Consider the following 23,126-nt stretch of genomic DNA (forward strand, 5'->3'; position numbering starts at 1 on the left):
GACCAGCAAGCCGAAGCTGGTCTACCAGCATAACCAGCAAGACCAAGGTGGTAGACCAGCATGACCAGCAAGACCAAGCTGGTAGATTAGCCTGACCAGCAAGCCGAAGCTGGTCTACCAGCAAGACCAAGCTTATCTACCAGCTTCACCAGCAAGACCAAGCTGGTCTACCAGCATCACCAGCAAGACCAAGCTGGTCTACCAGCATCACCAGCAAGACCAAGCTGGTCTACCAGCATCACCACCAAGACCAATCTGGTCCACCAGCATCACCAGCAAGACCAAGCTGGTCTACCAGCAAGACCAAGCTGGTCAACCAGCAAAACCAAGCTGGTCTACCAGCATCACCAGCAAGACCAAGCTGGTAAACCAGCTAAACCAGCATTGACCAGCATAGACCAGCATGAAAATCATGCTGGTCTTTGCTGGTTTTTTCAGCAGGGGAGGGCGACATATATCTTTAGATGTCTGAACGGGTTACTTTAATAAAATTGTCTGATGAATTTTGGAAAACAACAAAAGCAGTTGATCATAATTACAAAAAGACAAGCGTTGTCCTGTATCTGACAACTTACCTAACTAAAGTGTGTAACGGTTTTTTACATACCAAAGCAGTTTTTCTGGTAAATTCATGTTAACTTAAGAAAGAAACCAGTTTGGAACAAGTGCAGGATGAGTAAATAATGACAAAAGTTTCATTTCTGGGTGAGTTATTCCTTTTACTGAGATCAATCCTTGATCAATATCACATTGTTCATTTAGGCTATGGAGGACTGTATAGTAACTGTGACTGAGCCATGCTTCTCCAGGGCTTTTTCTCCATCTGCTTGCTTGCTGCCTTTGGCTTGCTTAGTTTGGGGATTGAAACATATTTACAATTCTGATTTATGTTGTAATTAACTTTTTGAACAATTCTTGACTGTAACTGAGCTTTTTTAGCAATACTTAATTATTATATCTAGTTTCTGAACTGAACCATATATAGCAACACTAAAGAATTTAGCTAGCAGAATTTATATTAGCTAAATGGCTACATTAGCAAATTAATATTATTTTTTTCCAGTTTTTTCCCTTTTGTTCCTGATTTTCCAAAAAATGACCTGTGATAATCAAGGCTTTAATAGATTCAAAATAGGCCGGACTGATATCACCAAGTTGAAGGTCTAAATTCTTAGCTTTGTTTATTTGTTTTCTATATACATTTATTACATGGTCATCCCATTAAAAAAATAAAGAACCTACAAATATTGTAATATTTTATTACATTGGGTTTATACTGTGTTTGTACTTTATACCATCATAAAACTAATACTAGTACACAAGCAAAATGCTAAATTAAGCTAAGAAATTGAACAACAGCCAGTATCATGTTGATGTTTAACATGAAACCCACAGAATGCTGATAAGCCAAGAAACAGTGTCTCACCGATTTGCATGTCGGCACAGGTATATGTGGTGTTCTTTACATAAACATTTATGAGGGTTATGCCCATTGTTTATGATATCAGCTCCTGCCAGCAAGCAAATGCAAGTGACTTCCATAATGACTTCCTCTTGCTTTTAAATTGCTGACCTTGCATAAAAGGTAAACATGGGACCATATTAAGAAAAAATGTTTCTTATGCTGTAAAAATGTATCAGATTTTTTTTTAAATGTTTTGCATAAATCTGCTAATTAACCTCAGTCCTGATCAAAACTACTAAATGTTTTTAAAAATTTCAGGATTTTACCTGTAGTTGCCAAGTTCACTAATGATGTCACTGATTTGGTGGAAAAAACACTCAAAATGACATATTTTCAATATACAAAGTAATTGTTGACTGGACTTTTTACCTTTTACCACAGTCTTGGACATGTGAACAATTAGTAACAACACTGTCTTTGATGTGTTTCATTTTTGTCCCTAATTCACTGTTGGTGGCTGTTTTTGCCCTATTGACTTCCATTATGACCACATTTGATGGTGCATAAATACACAGTCCTTGTTTTTATTTACTCCATGAATTTCTGAGAGCTGATATACATATTTTCATTTTCTCAGACTCCTCAAGGTAAGTGCACAAAGGTCACTCTCACTCTTTCACACTCTCAGACACACACTTTAATTTGCTGTTATGCTCTAAATAAAATTAAAAAACTAAGCTTTCATGCACAGGTCTATCTAAAGGGTTAATGATGCCAATTGATGATGAACAGTGAAAATGACTAATTGTAATCTCTTCCTAACAGGGTAAACCACCAACAATAAAAAATGCATGATTATATGGTGTCATGGTTTTGTAATAAAAAATTTGGTAACAGTGGAATCAATGGGGCAAAAACAGCCACCAACTTTAAATTAGGGAGAACAAAATGAAAATCATTTAAAAACAATACATCAATGACAATGTTGATTCACAAGTTCAAGATTTTATTCACCAAATCAGTGGCATCATTTATGAATTTGGCAATTAAAGAATTGAAATCCTGTATTTTTTCTAGTTTTGATCAGTACCAATGTGTTTAGGGGAATGTGTTTATTAAGGAATACAAGATAATTACTTTAAATACAAGGGAGAACTAATGAATCATGAATGACTGGTTAGTTAGTGTATACTTTCTTTCCTGTGACCCTTTTTTTATCGTCTATGTATTTCTAGCACAGTGAAAATATTCTTTAATCACATAACTTTTTTTCAACCTTTTTTTGCAGAATATATATTTTTAATTAAACTTTATGTAAAGGACAAAACTGTGATTTTGTGAAATCTGTGACAATGTTTTTGCAAAGTTACATTACCAGTAACTGTCTTATATGATGAAAAGCTTTTCCTTTGTTTCTTTGACAAGTTAAACAATGTGTCTTTAGAAAGAGAAACAGTCAAACAGTTAAATCACTATACACAGCGCACACACACACACACGACACTGTAAAAAAAAAAACATCTGTAAAATTTACAGTATACAAATGGCAGCTGTAATTACTGGAATTTAACCTTTAAAAATACAGTATAGGTACGTAAAATAAATTTCTAAATAATACAGTAAATGACCGTATTTGTACTTTTTTGTCATACACAAATGTTTTGAAGTACTAGGATCTACACAACATAATTTTGTTACACAGACGAAACACAACTGTAAGCAGGTGTGGATGAGATTATTTGATGAAGCAAAAACACATCATAAACAACTTTTCCCAAGCAGAGAACAAGCGTAGTAATTAAATGTGCTTTCATAAAACCACTAAACATCATAATGTTAACACACATAAAAATTATTTATCAACATTATATTTATCAACATAACCTCAAAAGTGTATAACTCAAGAGAAAAAAAAAGTTGAAGTCAGAATTATTAGCCCCCCTGTTTATTTTTTCCCCAATTTCTGTTTAACAAAGAGATTTTTTCAACACATTTCTAAACATAATACTTTTAATATTTCATTTCTAATAACTGAGTTTTTTTTATCTTTGCCATGATGACAGTAAATAATATTTTACTGGATATTTTTCAAGACACTTCTATACAGCTTAAAGTAACATTTAAAGGCTTAACTAGGTTAATTAGGTTAATTATGCAGGTTAGGGTAATTAGGTAAATAAACGATGGTTGGTTCTGTAGACAATTAGAAAAAATATAACTTAAAAGGGGCTAATAATATTGACCTTGAAATGGGTTCTAAAAATTAAAAACTGCTTTTACTCCTCCAGAAGAAAAAATAGTATCCGACATACTGTGAAATATTTTTTGCTCTGTTAAACATCATTTGGAAAATATAAAAAAGATTAAATCAAAAGGGGGCTTATAATTGACTTTTCTTTTATAATTAGCTTATAAAAGTTTCATGCAGGAAATTCATGGAAACGGATTTACTATAGCATTTTTACTGTTTTTTTTTTTTTTTATCGTTGAAATCATGGACATTTTGCGTGTATGTGTAGTGGTACAGGAGAATGGGTCACATTAATTATTATTATTTGTAATTATATTTTTATCATTATGTGAAAAATTCTACATGTATTAAAAATGTAAAGTAAATATAAATACACCAAATTCTATTTCATATTAATTTAAATCTACAAGACCAATGTCATGTTGCTGTAGACAGGCTGAACAGGTTTTCTTCAAACGACCTGTTGTCAGCTGTTTTAAGAGACTGACAGTACAGTCGATTCAGCACCGGAGCTTCAATAATGAACCAAATATTTTTGTTTGGTGGTCATGAACTGGGTGTTACAAGTAGGAAAGATTTTTGCCCTTGAAAAAAGGGAAAATGCAAACAGCTTTCTCTTCCTGAGCTTCAGCGGATATCTGTTTCCCTCACAGGATGTCATTCCCACCCTGAAGCCCCTGTTTTCCCTGCACCTACTGCACAGTCGTTCCCTCACGCACATGGCCTAATCGCAGAACATTGCATTCCGTTCATCTGATTTCCTCATATGCTGTTATATCTTACATAACATCCTCAGATGGGATCATTTAAATAATTCATATGTCAGTTTAAGGAACATATGGACAAAACTCTGTGCTTGCCTTGAACAGATCCTTTGACTGAGTTCTGCCAGCAGCAAAAAACAAAACCTGTCATGACTCAAAAAGAGAAGGGCATTCAAATCAATGCAAACGAAGTCAAATGTCAGAGGCTGTTTTTGCTTTGAAGAGACAGTCGCATTCTTGACCTGTTAAATAAATGTTGCATGATTTTTCAAAATGACGCACACACCTTTCTCTTAAAGAGATAGTTCAAACAAATGATTTGAAATCTGTCATTATTTAAATTCACTTGTCCCAAAACTGAGTTTTTGTTGAACACAAACGAAGATATTTTGAAGAATGTTCAGTTATTTGTTTGCATGTCAATTGCTGCTTTTTTAACATTTGCAAATACTTCAAGTATTTTGTTTAATGAATATATAAAAGCACTTGAGTGTAAGTAAATGTTGAGGATTATTTTCACTTTTGGCTGAACTGTCTCTTTAAGATGAAACTTTTTGGAAAAATCATGATCTCAGTCTACCAGGTAAATTGTGTGACTAATATTGCCTGACATGCGGTGTCCGGAAAACAGGCAAGTTCCTGTCCTTTGTACAGTCATTGTAGGACCAGGCAGGAATTATCCACCTATTGCTGACATCACTCTTGCATATACGCTCAATCAGGATATTGCATATTTGGGGGATATTTCGTCATTAATTTAGCCTCTTAAAATCAACAAATCATAAGACATAGTTACAATAGTTACATAGATAATCTTAATTCAGTTTCAGTTATAGAATAAACTCTTTTGTAAAACTACTGTATGTAATTAAATAAAATATAAAAAATATATATATATCAGTAAATTAATTTAATTATATAAAAAATTTTAATACTGAATTTTTGTACCAAGCTTACATTTTCAAAGCTTCTATATATCTCAGGAATAATCATTGAAGTGTCAATAGAGACCAAAACTCAAGGTTACTTCATTTTTCATATTCATATTTCATACTTCATTTCATGCATAACAAATGGATTGTAACTATAAAAACAATTTATCACACATATATATATATATATATATATATATATATATATATATATATATATATATATATATATATATATATTTATTTTTTATTTTTTTTTTTTTTTTACTATTAATAAAGGGATAATTATTTAAAATAATTCATTCATTTTCCTTTGGCTTAGTCCCTTTATTCATCAGGGGTCGCCACAGCAGAATGAACCGCCAATTTATCCAGCTTATATTTTACACAGAGGATGCTCTTCTAGCTGCATATTGGTACTAACCAACGCGAACAAAGGGAGAACATGCAAACTTCACACAGAAATGCCAACTGACTTAGCCGGAACTCGAATCGGCAACCTTCTTGCCGTGAGGCGACAGTGCCAACCACTGTGCCTCCAAGCCACACCTTAAAAATAATTATAGAGAATTCATTCATTTTCTTTTCGCCTTAGTCCCATTATTAATCTCGGGTTGCCACAGCGGAATGAACCGCCAACTTATCCAGCATATATTTTACTCAGCGGATTCCCTTCCAGCTGCAACCCATCACTGGGAAACATCCATACACACTCATTCACACTTATACACTACGGACAATTTTAGCGTACTCAATTACCTATAGTGCATGTCTTTGGACTTGTGAGGGAAACCGAAGCACCCGAAGGAAACTTACACGAACACGGGAGGAACATGCAACCTCCACACAGAAAAGCCAACTGAAACAGCAGGGCTTCAAACCAGCGACCTTGCTGTAAGGCAACAATACTAACCACTGAGACTCTGTGCCACTTCTTAAAAATAATAATAGGAAATAAATAACGTAGTTATTTATTTTTCCTCATGTAGGCTAGTTTTAAATCAGGTTCTTTCTTCTGTTGAGCACAAAAGAATGTATTCTGAAGAATGCTGGTAAGCACCCATCCACAGGGCAAAAAACTTTAAAGGTCAAGTAGTGCCAGCTACATTACCAGCATTCTTCAAAATATCTTCTGCGTTCAACAAAAGAAATAAACTCTAATAGATTTTGTGCAATAATTATGACATAATTATTATTGGTTTTTAGTTGAACTATCCCTTTAATTATTGTAATTATATCAGCCATATTGTAATGTCATACATCATATTGTAATTTACTCATAGTATATAGCTTAATTTGATTTGTATTTTGTAATTAAATTATAGCTTACTTTCAACAGCATCCCATCAAAACATGATTTTGCAAAGCTTTTTTAGCAGATTTTTCTATTTTAAAAACATTAAGAATTGTATTTTACTGACTTGTCCTCGAAACATGTCTTCAGACTAAGTATAGAGAGCAGCAGGATGCATTCACTTATGAACAGTCATATTTTCATAGATTATGGAGATGGGCGGAGCCTCTTTTCGTCGGCTAAATGAAGCTGTTTCTCCTCACTAGAGTCTCAATGGATGAAGGCGAGTGGAAGCTGGCGTAGAGCGGTCTGCATATTCATTTGCTTCACAAGGATTTATGTCCATCTATTCAGCAATTTATGGATTATGCGAATGACATTTTGACCAGCCCCTGAACTGGTTTACGATGAGCCCAGTGTGTGTCCTCCTAATGTGATTAATTTTTTTTTTTTTTTTTGGTTTGTTTTTGTGTTTGTTTCACAAACCAGTGCTAAGGGTAGCCTAGTAATCTTAGTATAGGACGTTATTTACATCAAGTGTCTTCGCAGCATGAACATGGATGAAGACAACCGAGGTGAGGTTTCTGTTTTATTCGCAAACACAACCAGCTGTCAGTCTCTGGTTTGTCAGAAAACCAAACCACCTACATAGACAGCATTTTTGAGTGTAACAGGCGCGTGCGTTTATTTGAGAGAGCGTTTAGATGTCCATCACTAGAATGACAGCTTACTCTGGTTATTTACTGTAAGATAGTTTATCCTTCTTCAGTACCTAATGGCGTATGTTTAAGAAAGTGAACTTTACAAAATTTCTACAATTCCCACTTTTAATAGGTTCAATGATTTAAAAATCGTTTGTTCATACTTTTAACAGTTTTGTTTTTATTAAACGTGTTTAATTTTACGCGGAATAGCGTATAGTGTTGTTATTATCGTCGAAACGACGCGTTATCGCTGTGTTTTAATGAGAATTTGAATATCGTCTAATTGCCGGAGCTGTTCATATGGCTGTTCATATGTAGGTCGTCAGTTTGTTTGATGTGGATCCTTTGAAGTAGCTCTTGAGATGTTTATGAGTACAGTTGTGGTGCCAAGAGAGATCATGAGGCATTTAATTAGTCAAGTGCTCCTGTTTTTATAGAGAACTGTATAAATGTATTAATTAAAAACACTACTTTTAGAATTCTCCAGTTTGAGGACTGTGCTGTAGAAGCAGCACTGACCTTTTGCGCAATTACGAGAATGATGATGCTTGGGTTATACATCAGACCAACATCTTTCATTTAAAATGGTTCCATCTTTTAGCCTAGAAGATGGTAATCACAACAATATCATATTTTACATACATACTTTCACAGAATTTTTTAAATAAAAAAAAATAAAGAGCATAATAAAAAATACTTTTATGCTGCTAAAATGGTTTCTCTTGTGTTTTTCATCCAAATTTTGGCAAACTTTTTCAATAAGTGGCAGGAAGACGTCTACCGACACTGGTGTAAACCTCAAAAGCACGCTATGGTTAACCCAGAGCAAATACCTTAAAACTTTGTTACATTTTACCACGTGTTATTTTGTGCACCGTGCCCCCCTAAAGGAAGAAAAAAAGGGCAAGTTTGTTCATTTAAATCTTATTTGCTAAAGAATATAGCTTAATAAAAAGCAGAAGGTAAAGAGTTTTTTTTTTTTTTGTCACTGAACACACATGAACACAGTATAATATGTAGAGCATTTTAATAGATCCGCTTTCAATTTAAATGATTCACTCAGCTTCAAATGCACTCTGGGTTAACACTTTACAGGTTTGCTTAATATATAAGCATTTTACATATTACATTTCATTAACCCTGCAGGGACAGGACGTCAACATTAAATCATATTGACTTTGTACCCCAATGTACCCCAACGTCGTGGAGATGTTGAATTTTGTTTGGAAATTAAAATTGGGTTGATGTCAGAACCCAACATCAGGCCAACGTCACTGTTCAACGCCCAACCTAAAATCAACCAAATATCAACGTCGAATCATGTTACAACTTGAAGTTGTGTGGACATTACCACTATGACACCTATCAGACGTTGGATTTTGGTCACTTTCCAACACAACCTAAAATCAACCAAATATCAATGTAATTTGATGTCGTCAAATGTCAAATGAACGTTATATTTTACTGTCTAAAGCAGCTTTTTTCATATGAAGGGCCAAAAACCAAATGTCATTAATTGAGAGCCATGGGCTGAAGATAAATATACCAAACTATTTAACATTAAAGTTGCCATGGGTATTATTTCATAATATATAATTATTAAAAAATCAATTTGAATTATATTATCTAATGCATTATAACTTATTCCTATAAAAATATAAACAACCTCATTTATAACACAATGGAGTTCAATGCTGAATACACTAGTCAAGCAGAATCTGCCTTTGGCTTGATTTATTCTTTTTGTAACTTAACAATAATACAAACAAACAAATTTTGAAATGACCATCTCTAAACCATCCCCATAATTTCCCTTCTCTTCTCAGATGGGATGGTGGGCCAAACCAAAAGTTAGCATGGGCTAACTTTGGCCCGCAGGCCCTAGTTTAAGCATCTCTGGTCTACAGTAAATGCCAACACAAGTGCAAAACTATGTAACAAAAATATGTTAGCAGAAGTAGAAATAAAGACTAAAAGCATTTCCAAACCCAAAATAGTCCACTGAGTGAGTCAATTAAACATGTGAGCAAATTCACACAATGAGTGCACTGAAAGCACTCATTGGAGAGCATCCATTTTGTCGAGTTTTAGTTAAGGGTTATCCACTGGTCATTGAAGTGCGTTTGGTGTTAAAATCTGTGCACTCTATGATGCCCTGTGCTAAATTTATTACTTGATATTTGTTGGCCATTACGGACTAAAAAATGACATAGGAACATAGTTAATAATAACACACTCTAGATTGAACGTTTTAGGTAATGTAGTATGATTACTTTTATGTAATAAACTAACTTTATGATATTGATTTAATTATGACATCAGTTTTTTCCATGTTAGAGAAAAAATACAAAAGTGAAAAAAAAAATACACTCATAAGGTGCATTAAATGTTTCATCAGCATTTTCTAAATGCGGGGATTACGAAAGAACTGCTGGGAGTTGGTAACTTTATATATATATATATATCCCAGCGGATGCCCATCACTGGGAAACATCCATAAACTCTCATTTACTCACACTCTACGGACAATTTAGCTCCCCATTTGACCTATAGAGCATGTCTTTGGACTTGTGGGGAAAATCCACGCAAACACAGGGAGAATATGCCAACTTCACACAGAAATGCCAACAGCTGAATCTAATCATGTGTATGTTCAAATGTAGTTGGCTTGAATTGGTTAGTGGGCACGTGTACTTTCTTATACCAACTTATGTCATCTGTATTGATATTAAATTTGATGCCTTTACCCTGACCGTAAGCATGTGGTTTTTGTATTATCGTGTTGACCATTGTGGGTAAATGTCAACTTGCTGGAACCTGAATTTGGACAACCCCCATTTGACTTTGAGATGAATAACATTTTTCTGCAGTGATTCTGCAGTTCAGTTATGGAATCATCTAAACAGGGATTTAAGATAATGGTAGTGATTCAGTTTGTTGATGTTATTCTTTGAGTTGTTTTGGTATATCATTGTAAAAAAAAAAAAAAAAAGACCTTAAAGGCAGACATGTTCAGCACCTTTGAGCAGCCAGATTCATTGCCATGTAGATTTACAGCCGCAATCACTTTATCTGACCAAGACCAATTGTAAATGTCCACAAGAACAAGAAAGCACAAAGCCATAGAAGTACCATTAGCTCACTAGGTCTTTCCTCTTCTATCATGATTCTGAAAACTTCAAAGCTTTGGACTCAATGGCTATTTGTCTTATCTAACCGTGGGAAAAAGCAAATGGAAAAGCGTTTTCCCTCCATTTCATTGGCAGATGGTTGACTGCAAAGATAGTCTGCTGTGACACGAAGGACAGCCCTCTTAACATTCTCTATCAGAACCACAAACTCATGTCCTTTTTAGTATATACAGTTGAAGTCAAAATTATTAGCCCCCCTGAATTATTAGTCCCCCTGTTTTGTTTTCTGCCAATTTCTGTTTAACAGAGAGGTTTTTTTCAACACATTTCTAAACAATAGTTTTAATAACTCATTTCTAATTTGCCACAATGACAGTAAATAATATTTTACCTGATATTTTTCAAGACACTTCTATACAGCTTAAAGTGACATTTAAAGGCTTAACTAGGTTAATTAGGTTAACTAGGCAGGTTAGACTAATTAGGCAAGTTATTGTATAATGATGGTTTGTTCTGCTAATAATTCTGACCCTAAAATGGATGTTAAAAAATTAAAAAAATACTTTTATTTTAGCCGAAATAAAACAAATAAGACTTTCTCCAGAAGAAAAAATATTATCAGACATACAGTGAAAATGTCCTTACTCTGTTAAACATCATTTGGTAAATGTTTAAAAAAAAGAAAAAAAAAATCAAAGGGGGGCTAATAATTCTGACTTCAACTGTATATGTAAAACGGCACTATGGAGGTTCTGTGTGGTTCCTGTGTGGTTGCAAAGATGTTGTGAGTGGTTGCTATAGGGCATGATTGCTTCATTTTTGTACTTTTTTGTTTCCTAAGTGCTGACAAAGAGTGACACATGCATTTATTTTTTTCCATCAATGCAGAGGTTCAAATGGCATTTGTTCCTAAAACATAATTAAAAAAAAAAGTTCGAAAAAGGTAGGTTTTTCTGCAGTGCAATAAGAAGAAGCCGTCCATGTTTGGGTCCCCAAAGAATCTTTTATTTAAAAAATGAATATTTTGTCACCTTAGAATTATAAAGTTCTATTGTGCATTTGTGTCAAAATTGAGTTCAAATATTTAACTAATAAAAAAAATCACATAATGTAAATAAGTTTATATAAGTTGTTTACATTTTAAGACCTTTTATTTTAAAAATAAAAAAGGTTTTATATGCAAAGTTAAACGCTATCTTGGCTCTATAAGGTTTTTTTTGTGAGTCAATCAGCATTTCGAATGCACGCACAAGGACCGATCAGGATTAGCTTTCTTTGCCATTCCGCCAACTAAATAATGCTGCACCACACAAAATTGAGCAGAAACCTGAAAGATGTGTGTAAATGTGATGATTTCGATTTTTTACATTGAGATGAAATGTTCAATTTTACATTGTTAAAAAAATGTATTATATCAAATGTTTAATATTTTTATTTGTGTGTGTTTATATAGTTAGTGAAACATTTTTTAGGGTTTATTAAGCTTGTTTGCTCATTGTCTGTTTTCTTTTAAAGACTTTAAATTTGATGTACTATGAAGAATGGAAAATTCTTAATTTAATTCATGGTGCATATTATTCAATAAATATAATTCAATAATTCATATAATTCATATAAAGCATATATTTCAATAAATATTACCATAACTAATACATAAAATTAACTGCTGCACTGGACAAAATATTTAGCACAGCCTTGTATGCTTAATTCGAACAAGAAAAAATACTAAATACTAAAACATTAAATAAATGTTATAGAAAGCAAAAATGTAACTTTCTCAAACATCAACAATGCCAACAACCCCCCATTTTTTTATTAAATGAATAAGCAGACTGATTATATTTCCTAATAAGTAGTGCTTTAATTTATGATCTGCCAAAAAGAACCTCATAAATCTAATCAAAAAATGACTTTAGAATTAGAAGGTTCTGCATTTTCCCTGTTTTTTTTTTTTTTTTTTTACCCCAATTAGCAAATTGAAAAGAATTTTGATATTTTACATTTAGAGTACATTTAGGGTCTCTGTCATGTTAATGTATGAAAGAGACATGCATATTGTTTGCTGTATTGAATGCAAAAACTTTGAAGCTCAATATCTCAAAAACATTTAGAACGCAGATAGAACCTTATAATTCAAAGGTGATGATTTATTCTTTATTATTTAAAGACAATTTTTCCTCATTAATATGAAAGGGCTTATCAATTTGAAGACATTTTTTACCTTTTGTGTAATAAAAACATATCATAGAAGTTTTAAGCATAAATTCCGTCTTTTCTACCATGTCAGTTGCACTTGTTAAGAAAGTGAGTGAGGAAGCACATAAATACACATTTTGGCCAATTTATGGAGTCACATCCATTATTTAATACAATTACTTTCATTTTTTTTTAGGTGACATGCAATTAAAGAGTTACTTAGTAGCAAAGATTGTATCTGTTTGCTGACATTGTATCAAAACACCCACGAGTGGCTGCGTGTGTTATTTGGTAACTGCAAAGTTTACAAAAACGTGCTTCACCTCGCTTAAATACCATGTAAACTTATATTTTTGTATTAAAGTTGTTGAAAAGACTATTACTAACAATTTGTATGAATGCAAGTTTGTGACGATACACTTAATGACTGTAACGGAATTGTTTATGTTTGGATTACAGAGCTAGCCCATATATGCAGAGCAGTTGTACGATACTTTGATACTTTGCAAAATGTTTAATCCTTACGAAGCATACTGAAACAATGTGCTATAGTACATATGGTTTATGTGGACTAAGTAATAATCTGTGTGTGAATAATATTTATGAATGAAGTATGAATATGTATAATGCATAATGAATGAGCCAAGAAAAGGGTTTGTTGTGCACTGTTTACTGATGTTGTTAATCACATGTATAGACTTTTATAAGCATTATTACAGCATAGAAATATTTATGAAGTGATAATATATTGCGATCAAATAAACATTACACGAACAGTTTGACTGTTGACTGCAACTCAACTCTGACCTTCTCATATTTTTATCAATTTGATATTTAAACTGCAGCATCACCAATTAAACAGCGGGCGTGCTTCACTTTTACATAAGAAACAAACCATATTTTCCCAAGTTTTGTATACAATGATTACATTTCCTTTGATTTCAAGGATGTGAAGTACTGTAGTTCCATCAAGAACATTTAAAATATAGGGGGTTTTTGCACAAACAGGTTATTTAAATTTTTTTTAAAGGGTCTTTTAGTTTAGATAAAGATATTTACCACATTATGAAAAAATGTTTATTTGAGGAACCCAAAAATAGTCTGTTTATGGTGCAATTTACACTAGGCATGGGCCGTAATAAGTTTCTGGCGGTATGATAACCTTGGACAAAAATATCACGGTATTGTGATTACTGCTCTAAAATAAGTTGTTTTTAAAAGTCTGTGTAAAAAAAACAACTTGAACACAATATATTTTATTTTAGAAAAGATTTAAAAGATTTTTTTAGTAAACATGTCAGGCTAAATAGTTAAAATAAGTCTTTGACTTCTGTTGTCTTCATTTGTTTCAAAACCATAGATTTCTTTACAACATAAAACATATACCTAGGAACAGTATTGCAGATAAAGTTTTAAAACCTTGATTTTTCCCAACCACGCGTAGGTTTTAAATCATTTTAAACAGGGCTTAATTTTCCTTTGTTTATGTAAAGCTATCAATCCAACACACATCCAATCACCAACAATAAATCTCAATTAAACTTTTAGCAAAACTCTATTTTTACTTTACTATTACTTTATTTATTGTCTATTTGATATGGGCGTCACAATTACACTGGACAAACCCAATGCATTTGTCCAAGGGAGGCTTGATATAAAATGAACGTTAAATAAATACATATACACAATAATATATTTCTTTACATACAATTGCTATAAGGCAAAAGCGAAAAAAAACAACTTTTTTTAAGTAGAAAAATTAGCATGTGTACAACTAGGGTCTGCTTGATTTGACACATTTAAAATATGTGGCCATAAAATTACTAATTAGAATTTGTCTCTTGATAGGGCAAGTAAATATTTTTTTGGCTGGGCTAAGAAATATAGTTGATAATATAAATAAGAATTGCTAAGAAAAACCTTAGCGTTTAACCCTACATTAGTCTGAAATTTAATTCTAGATGTTTTTAAAAAGGTCTTAAAAAGTCTTAAATTTGTCGACGCCAGTGGTGTAGTGGTTAGTGCGTCGACACACGACCCGAGTTTGATTCTGCCTTGCAGTCCTATGCCGATCTTTCCCCCTCTCTCTGCTCCTCATGCTTTCCTGTCAATTCTCTCTACTGTCCTATCGAATAAAGGTGAAAACCCCTAAAAAAGGGTTGTCCCAATGGCTTAGTGGTTAGCACAATCACCTCACAGCAAGAAGGTCGCTGATTCAAGCTCCGGCTGGGTCGGTTGGCGTTTCTGTGTGTAGTTTGCATGTTCTCCCTATGTTCGCATGATTCCTCCGGGTGCTCCAGTTTCCTCTACAAGCCAAAGACATGCGCTAGAGGTGAATTGAATAAGCTAATTTGACCGTTGAATATGTGTGTGAATGCAATAGTGTATGGGTGTTTCCCTGCTGCAAGGACATCAGCTGCCTAAAACATGTGCTGGATTAGTTGGCAGTTCATTCCGCTGTGGAGACCCCTGATTAATAAAGAGACTAAGCTGAAAAGAAAATCAGTGAATAAATGATTAAAACCTGCAGAAACCCTGAAGAAGATCGAGATAGTTGAAAACCTGTAACCACTGACTTTCAAAGTTGGGAAAACAAATACTTAAAGTCAATGGTTACAGGTTTGCAGCACTCATCATTATGAAAGAAAGTCATAATGGTTTAAAACAAGTAAATGATGACAGATTTTCTTGTGCAGCCTAGTGTGAACCTTTCATTATAAGCGTCAAAGACAAACAAAGAGGCAGATTTTCTCCGACTGATTAAAGGAGAGATAGTGAGGCCAGGCTCTCATTAACATTGTCTGCGTCTGATGCCACCGGTGTCTGGTCCAGGCTCTCCTGAGGAGCCGTCTGGCACCAGGCAGAACACAGGCAGTGGTCAAAGCCTTGTCAGTGGTGTGACTTCACCAACAGAGATCTGAAGGACACCGGACCTGGCAAAACCTGCTTAAGGTCATCACAATGTCAGCCATGTTATTATATCAAAAACATTGTAGTGTTTTCATTGTGCTGCTGTGCAATGTCCGTTCTGATTACTGATAGATCTGAGACATCTTGCTGCATGAGATTTGATGCTTATTTTTGCTGCTAGATTTTAATACGAGGTTAAATCTGGGAGTAATACTTTATTAGGTAAAGATGTGGACTCATCCTTATTATTGTCAGCGGATGGGACTGGAGAATGAGAGTGAGCTTTCAGTGTTTGTTTTGCCGCATATGGAGTTGATTTGAGGAAAATCTGGAGGGCCTTCCAAGACATTTTATGAGCTGTAGCACCAGCTTAACTGTGTTGAAAGGAGTGGGTGGTGAATTACTGTTATTAAACATAAATATTTTCATATTGGAGTCAAAAATGTGAAGGGGAAATGTAAAAAATCCTACACAGATTTTTGATGGGGTTGTTAAAACCTTTTGTCCCAGTAGGAGATTTCAAAACAAACAGTCACTAGTACAAAGGACCGTTGTCCAGTTTTCCACCCGCTGATTTCAGGACTGTCCCAGAGCCCTGTTTCTTTCATGTCAGGAATGCAGGGTTCGAGAGCCATGCATTCTTAAGCATTAGTGTTTTATCACTTACAGGTTCTGTAAATGGAAAAAGGCACATTTAAAGGGAGGGATGTGGGTGTTATGTGTGAAGATTTTGCCATCAGTCATGATAATAATTGAATTGATTCGTTTATTGAATCACATGTAATAGGATGTCAAGAAGACAAATGACAGGAAAATAATCAGGTTGGTACGTGAATGTTGAAAATATGCTGAAAAGAGCTTTAGTGGTTAATTCATGTTTCTAAATTTTATTTAAAGTATTTTTTTAAACTGTTCCAATTTTCAAGATGGGTGACTTTTCATTTTTAAATGTAATGTTCTCTAATGCTCACAAATAGGCGAGGGCCGGTATAAGATTGTGACGGTATGATAACCTTGGATAAAAATATCACGATATAACAGTATTGTGATTGCTGCTCTAAAATGTATTCTTTTTAAATGTCTGGGTAAAAAAAACAATTTCCTCCTATTGAACACAATATATTGTATTTTAAGAAACATTTAAATTGTTTTGGAGCAGTAACTTTTGATGTGGTGGGTATTTTTCTTCTGGAGATACTGTTGCCCTAAGAAACGAAATAAAACAGTTGTAAAAAAACACATTAACAAACTGTACATATACCGTTGGAATGGTAGTAAATTCTGGCGGTTTAAAAACATTGACTTTCCAAAACGCAATAAACCTTATCATCCCATGCCTACTCACTAGTATTTTTTAAATAAAAATACAGTTAATGTTCTTGATATACGGTAAAAATGATTAAACAACTAATTTCTATTTTAATTTTAAATTGCAATTTATGCCATTGATATGGCAAAGCTGATTTGCATTTCTTATGCTTATTGCCCAAGATCTAATTCTTTTTTTGTATTAATGCTGAAATTTATTTGTAATTATTTAAAAAAAATTTAAACTTTGATTCAATTTTCTAGGCCTATTGGAAAAAAACTGAGATTGTGATATTTTGTTAGTCTGTGATAAATATTGCCTCATGAAAATAATTTCACAAGATATATATTAAATAAATTATATTATATAAATTATATATATATAATTTTAGAATGATTGGGATTTTGTCAGGTCTATCTGCATAAAATATAATAAATTACAGGCATAGATGAATACAATTGAACAAATGAAATAAACAGTTTTATGGATTCCTGTGGAATCTTAACAGTATTGAGGTACAGAAACAAACTAACAATGTGCAAAATAACAATATTTGATAATTAAATACAATTAATTTTGTTAAAGGTTCAAACCTTATAATTTATAATAAGATTTGAACCCTTATAACCTTATAATTTTTTGGTACAAATTTGTTTAAAATGTTACAGTTAAAGGTCTTAAAAAAAAAAAAAAAACTTTGATCTATCTGGATTAAACTTTCCATTAATCCCACAAATCAGCTAAATTTTGGTGGCTGGTTAATATAATTGACAGATCCTGCAGCATGACTAATGTAGATTCGCAATTGATGCTGAAATATTGCGCAGCCTGACATTTTCCTGTTACATCCTTGCTTATATATTTTTCTTTAAACTTTGGAATGGTACAGTTTCACTAAACTGTAAAAAAGTCTGATCATTAACCAAATTTTCTGTTTATTTATGCTTATTTGCATTATTCTTTCTGACATTTTAATTTGAAATTTAACAAAATTCCTTTTATAGACCCTTTTAGTTATATGTTAAAAAATAATGAGTCATTAATTATTGAATTAGAGTACAAAAGAGCAGTAATGAGAATAATCTTTCTGTTATTTTTGCACACTTTTTTTTCCATTTTATTAGTTGCTACATGTTTTGTCCAAATCAACCTAAAATAAAGACACAGACTTGTTGGTTTTTACATTACATATAGACTGTCCTCATTAAAGTTGCCTTCATTCAATCAAGACTTTACTATTAAACTGGGAATATAGGAACAGATGCTGGCGAATATCCCAATTGTTTCTATGCAAATAGTATTATTTGTGATATAAATACATTCAGAGGGGCTCTAAGAGGATAAAGAGAACAGTGTGATAGAATAGCAACTTTTTTCTCTCTTTTCGAATAGAGATAAGCTCTCTGCCTATTCCATCTGTCTCTCTCATTAACAGTAATGTAAGTATATTTTCGTGTCAGAAAAGAAAAGACTTGCACCATTCATGAAAATGATATAAGAAGAAATGGCTCTTATTGTGACTTACAATAGTAAGATTTTTTTCATTATTTATTATTTTTATTATAAAAGATGCAAAATTGACTAACGTGTAGCTCAAACCTTTACAGAATTTAATTTAAAAATTACTAATAGAATAAAAGTAGATGAATAAATATGCGTTTTTGTGTATGTGTGTGGGACAATTGCATGTGTAGAGCAGACTTCCTGTGCTGTGGGCCTGCTCTGAGTGTGTGGTTAATATCAATGGGTAAGCCTGTGGATTTAGAGCAGCTGGCGGCCAGTGTGACTATTGAGAATACGGATAAGATATAGTTAGAGGGATTGAGGCCAGTGTGTAGATTAAAGGGGGTGTTGGGAGACCAGGATGCAATGCTTCCTGCAAAAACCCTTTCAAAATAAATAACTATTTTCACACTCAGAACTTTATCATCAATCTAACCATCCAATCATTTCTGTCTTTCTTTTTTGTAGAGAATTTGTTACTTTTATTTAGCGAGGATACACAAATCAAAAGTGACAGTTTATAAATAATACAAATTTTCCATATAAAATAAATACTGCCCTTTTGATCAAAAACCCTAAAAAATACAACCCTAATTCAAAAAAGTTGTGAATTGTAAAATACAATGAATCTTAAGAATCTGTAAACATATATGATCTTATATAATGGACAAAAATACAGAAATATGAAATGATTTCAAGTGTTTTTACTGGCAAACTTAAAAATATTTAGCAAATTTGGGATTAAGGAACAAATTGAGATTTTGATTGCTACAACACACTCCAAAATATTGGGAAAAGGACAAAATAAAATTGAAAATGTTATAGTTCAATATTTTTAAAACTGCAAATTTGGGTATAAAAGGAGCATCTTAGAATTGGTATGCGCCAAAATCATGAGAGGATTGTCAGACACATAAAAAAAAAAAAAATTCTTAGATGCAAAATTTGCTAAGAATTTAAGTCTTTCATCAACTATCACATTGCTTTTACAATGTAGATTGTGTCAAAGCAGCTTAACATAGAAGTGCTAGTAAATTAAAACTGTGTCAGTCCAGTTTTCGGAGTTGAAGTTCACTTTAGTTCAGTTCAGCGTGGTTTACTTTTCACTGCTGAAAGTCCAAACACTGAAGAGCAAATCCAAAGACAATTTTAAGTCTGTGGAGAAAGCTACAATGTACATTTCTTTTCTCTGCACTGATGCTGTTAGGTTGCTTGTATGTTGGGGTTTCTGAGAAAAATGAACGTTGAGTTTTCAAATACCATGTAACCATTCGGACATCTAGCCAGGTAAACTGCATATTCAGGAATAACATGAATTCTACAGTGACACATACTGCCATCAAGATTTTATCTTTTATGGCCAGCCTGCAGTCCTGATATGTATCTTATTGAAAATGTATGGCCCTCATGAATAGGAGAATGTTAAGCAGCAAATGAGCAGCTGAAGTCTTGTGTCAGGTCAGGCTGGGCAAAATTTGTATTCTTATTCCCAAACAATTAAAGGGTTAGTAAAGCCAAAAAAGGAAAATTATACTCAGCCTTGTGCTGTTGCAATCAACCCGAGACCTTTGTTTGTTTTCAGAACACAAATTAAGATAATTTAGATGAACTCTGAGAGCTTTTTCAACCTCAAGACAGCAACAGTCAAAATCCAGAAAAAGCAACCTGAACATTGTCAAAACATTCCATGTGACTTTAGTGGTTCATTTGTAACACAGCTACAAGAACGCTTTAGTGCACAAAAATAAAAAAATCTTAAGGTCAGGGTATTCATTTCCTAGCAATGAGTCTTTTTACATTTACTTTATTCAGTTTTACAGTGTTTTTAGAGCTTTTTCTTGACATTTTTACTCAAAATTAGTTGAAAAGTTTGTGTCTGTTTCCTGATAAATATAAATAAAACATGCGGCTCACTACTTCTATCAGCAATTTAACAGATCAATGTACCAAGTAAAAAAAATTTAATGCAAGGGTGCTGTGCAAATTTGGGTTTGGATGAGCTATTTTTTCGTTCATTCATTCATTTTCTTTTCAGCTTAGTCCCTTTATTAATCTGGGCTCGCCACAGCGGAATAAACCTTCAACTTATCCAGCATATGTCTTACACAGCAGATGCCCTTCCAGCTGCAACCCATCTCTGGGAAGCATCCATACACACTCATACATTATGGACAATCTAGCCTACCAAATTCACCTGTACCGCATGTCTTTGGACTGTGGGGGAAACCGGAGCACCCAGAGGAAACCCACGCCAGCATAGGGAGAACATGCCAACTCCGCACAAAAGTACCAACTAACCCAGCCGAGGCTCAAACCTTGCTGTGAGGCAACAGCACTACCTACTGAGCCACCGTATTGCCCAACCTAACTATAATGTAATGCAATTGAAATTCTAATTAAAAAGAAAGTTGATGTGACATCTTGTTAAACATGCCTCTGTTCCAACTTTATTGGAGTTTGTTGCAGCCATTAAATAATAAAAAAAAATGTTTACAGAATAATATACAATGTGCTCAGTGGAGTGGTGGCTAAATGGTTAGCACTGTCACCTTACAGCAAGAAGGTTGCTAGTTCGAGTCCCAGCTAGGTCAGTTGGCATTTCTGTGTGGAGTTTGCAGTTCATTTAAAGGGATAGTGCATCCAATAATGTAAATTTACTCACTGTTTACTCACTCTCAAGTGGTTCCAAGCCTTTGTTTCTTTCTTGTGAAATTTTGAAGAAAGCAGAAAACCTGCACCCATTCACCACCATAGTATGAAAAACAAATACTATGGTGGTCAATAGTTTCCAGGTTTCCGGTAGTCTTCAGAATATCTTCTGGCATTTTTAACAGAAGAAAGAAACTCGTTCACGTTTGGAACAAATAAAAGGTGAGTAAATGTGACAGAACTTTCTTTTTTTTAATGGGATCTTTGATTATATAAATTCAGCCTTGATGAACACTAAACACGTTTTTCTAAAGCATTGAAAATCTTCTCCACAATGCATGTATGGGATACATTTAGTAAATGCTGAAATTTAAGACACTGCATTATTTTCACACACAGATGCAGTAGTTTCCAAGCAATGTATCACTCATGCTAAAGGAATGAAGGTTTTGCTTTGACAGTTGGGCATGCAGTCAGCATGCCTGTTTTCCCACAAGACACAGTGCAGGGGGTGGGATGTTATCACCAGCCACAAATGCTTTAGTATTTCTTAATTCCAAAAAAATCTGAATTATAGTCTATATTCTTAAAAAAAAAAAAAAAAATAAATAAATAAATAATTTATATATATATATATATATATATATATATATATATATATATATATATATATATATATATATATATATATATATATATATATATATATATATATATATATATATATATATATATATAGTCAGAATTATTAGCCCCCCTGAGTTATTAGAACCCCTGTTTATTTTCCCCCAATTTCTATTCTACGGAGAGACGATTTTTTCAACACATTTACACATTTCTAAACATAATAGTTTTAATAACTGATTTCTAATAACTGATTTATTTTATCTTTGCCAAGATGACAGTAAATAATATTTTACTGGGGCTAATAATTTTGTCCTTAAAATGGTGTTTAAAAAATTAAGGACTGTTTTTATTCTAGCTGAAATAAAACAAATAAGACTTTCTCCAAAAGGAAAAATATTATCAGACACGCTGTGAAAATTTCCTTGCTCTGTTAAACATCATTTGGGAAATATTTAAAAAAGAAGAAAAAAATCAAAGGGGGGGCTAATAATTCTGACTTCAACTGTATATATATATATATATATGTGTGTGTGTGTGTGTGTGTGTGTGCGTGTGTGTGTGTGTGTGTGTGTGTGTGTGTGTGTGTGTGTGTGTGTGTGTGTGTGTGTGTGGGTGGGTGGGTGTGTGTGTGTGTGTGTGTGTGTGTGTGTGGAAAGAGACTTATTAGAGTGATATTTATATAATACTTGCTAATCATTTCAGTGTCTTAATAATGACAAACAAATTTTAATAATAATCCTCAGGCTACTGTGGCTTCATTTCATGAGAAGAGAATCTACTTCTGTTCTAGTGAATTTGCCAACTCCACAGGCAAGTTGGAGGCACTGAATGTTCATATATCTGCAAGGAATATTCTATTTTTACTCTATTTCTTCCATAGTTACATTTGACCATGGCCAGACCCTGTTGTGTAACGAACAAATGGTCCCTCATTAAGATTTAGTATGGCTTTTATATAATAATAAAACATGAAAAAAAGACCAGTGCGCTTGATATAAAAGCTCTGAATGACTGCAGTGAATCACTCTGTAATGTTATTGTTAAGGTTGAACCCTGATTCATGGACTCATTCTCAACTTCCCCTCCATTGTCATGAGGCAGAAGCAGACAACCGCAGGAAATTCCCCCCTGCCCCTCTTATTAGCCCGTCTCTTGTCTAATCCTGCTGCGCCTGAGGTGCAATTACATAATGTACTCATATTGTCCACATGTACAAGTACTGAGCCACAAGCAATTGAGTTTGTCTTTCAACACGCTCTTGTATTTTGAAAAGTTTTAAAAGTCAAAGTTCAGGAATTTGTGACTTATATCCATCTGAAGCATCTTAAACCTCCACAAAATGTATTATGCAACTCTCACGGAGGAGTATGTGATGCTGACTACACATTTTCTTTATTGTAGCTCTCTGTTTTGTAGTGGGATCCCCTGATATGAATATCTTCGCTGATTAT

The 23,126-nt window shown here is 33.4% G+C and overlaps 1 protein-coding gene across 1 annotated transcript in view; it reads left to right on the forward strand.

The window, feature by feature from the left end:
• Positions 1-6,907: 6,907 nt before the first annotated feature.
• The window catches only part of cyth3a (cytohesin 3a), a 52,976-nt gene continuing 36,757 nt past the window's right edge, over positions 6,908-23,126 (forward strand). The window contains exon 1 of the mRNA XM_087276071.1: positions 6,908-7,221. Coding sequence (XP_087132197.1) covers positions 7,197-7,221 — 25 coding nt within the window. The 5' untranslated portion in view covers positions 6,908-7,196. The remainder of the gene's footprint in view (positions 7,222-23,126) is intronic.

Source organism: Danio rerio, chromosome 12, assembly GCF_052040795.2.
Source record: "Danio rerio strain M-AB ecotype USA chromosome 12, GRCz13ab, whole genome shotgun sequence".
In the NCBI taxonomy this organism is placed as follows: Eukaryota; Metazoa; Chordata; class Actinopteri; order Cypriniformes; family Danionidae; genus Danio; species Danio rerio.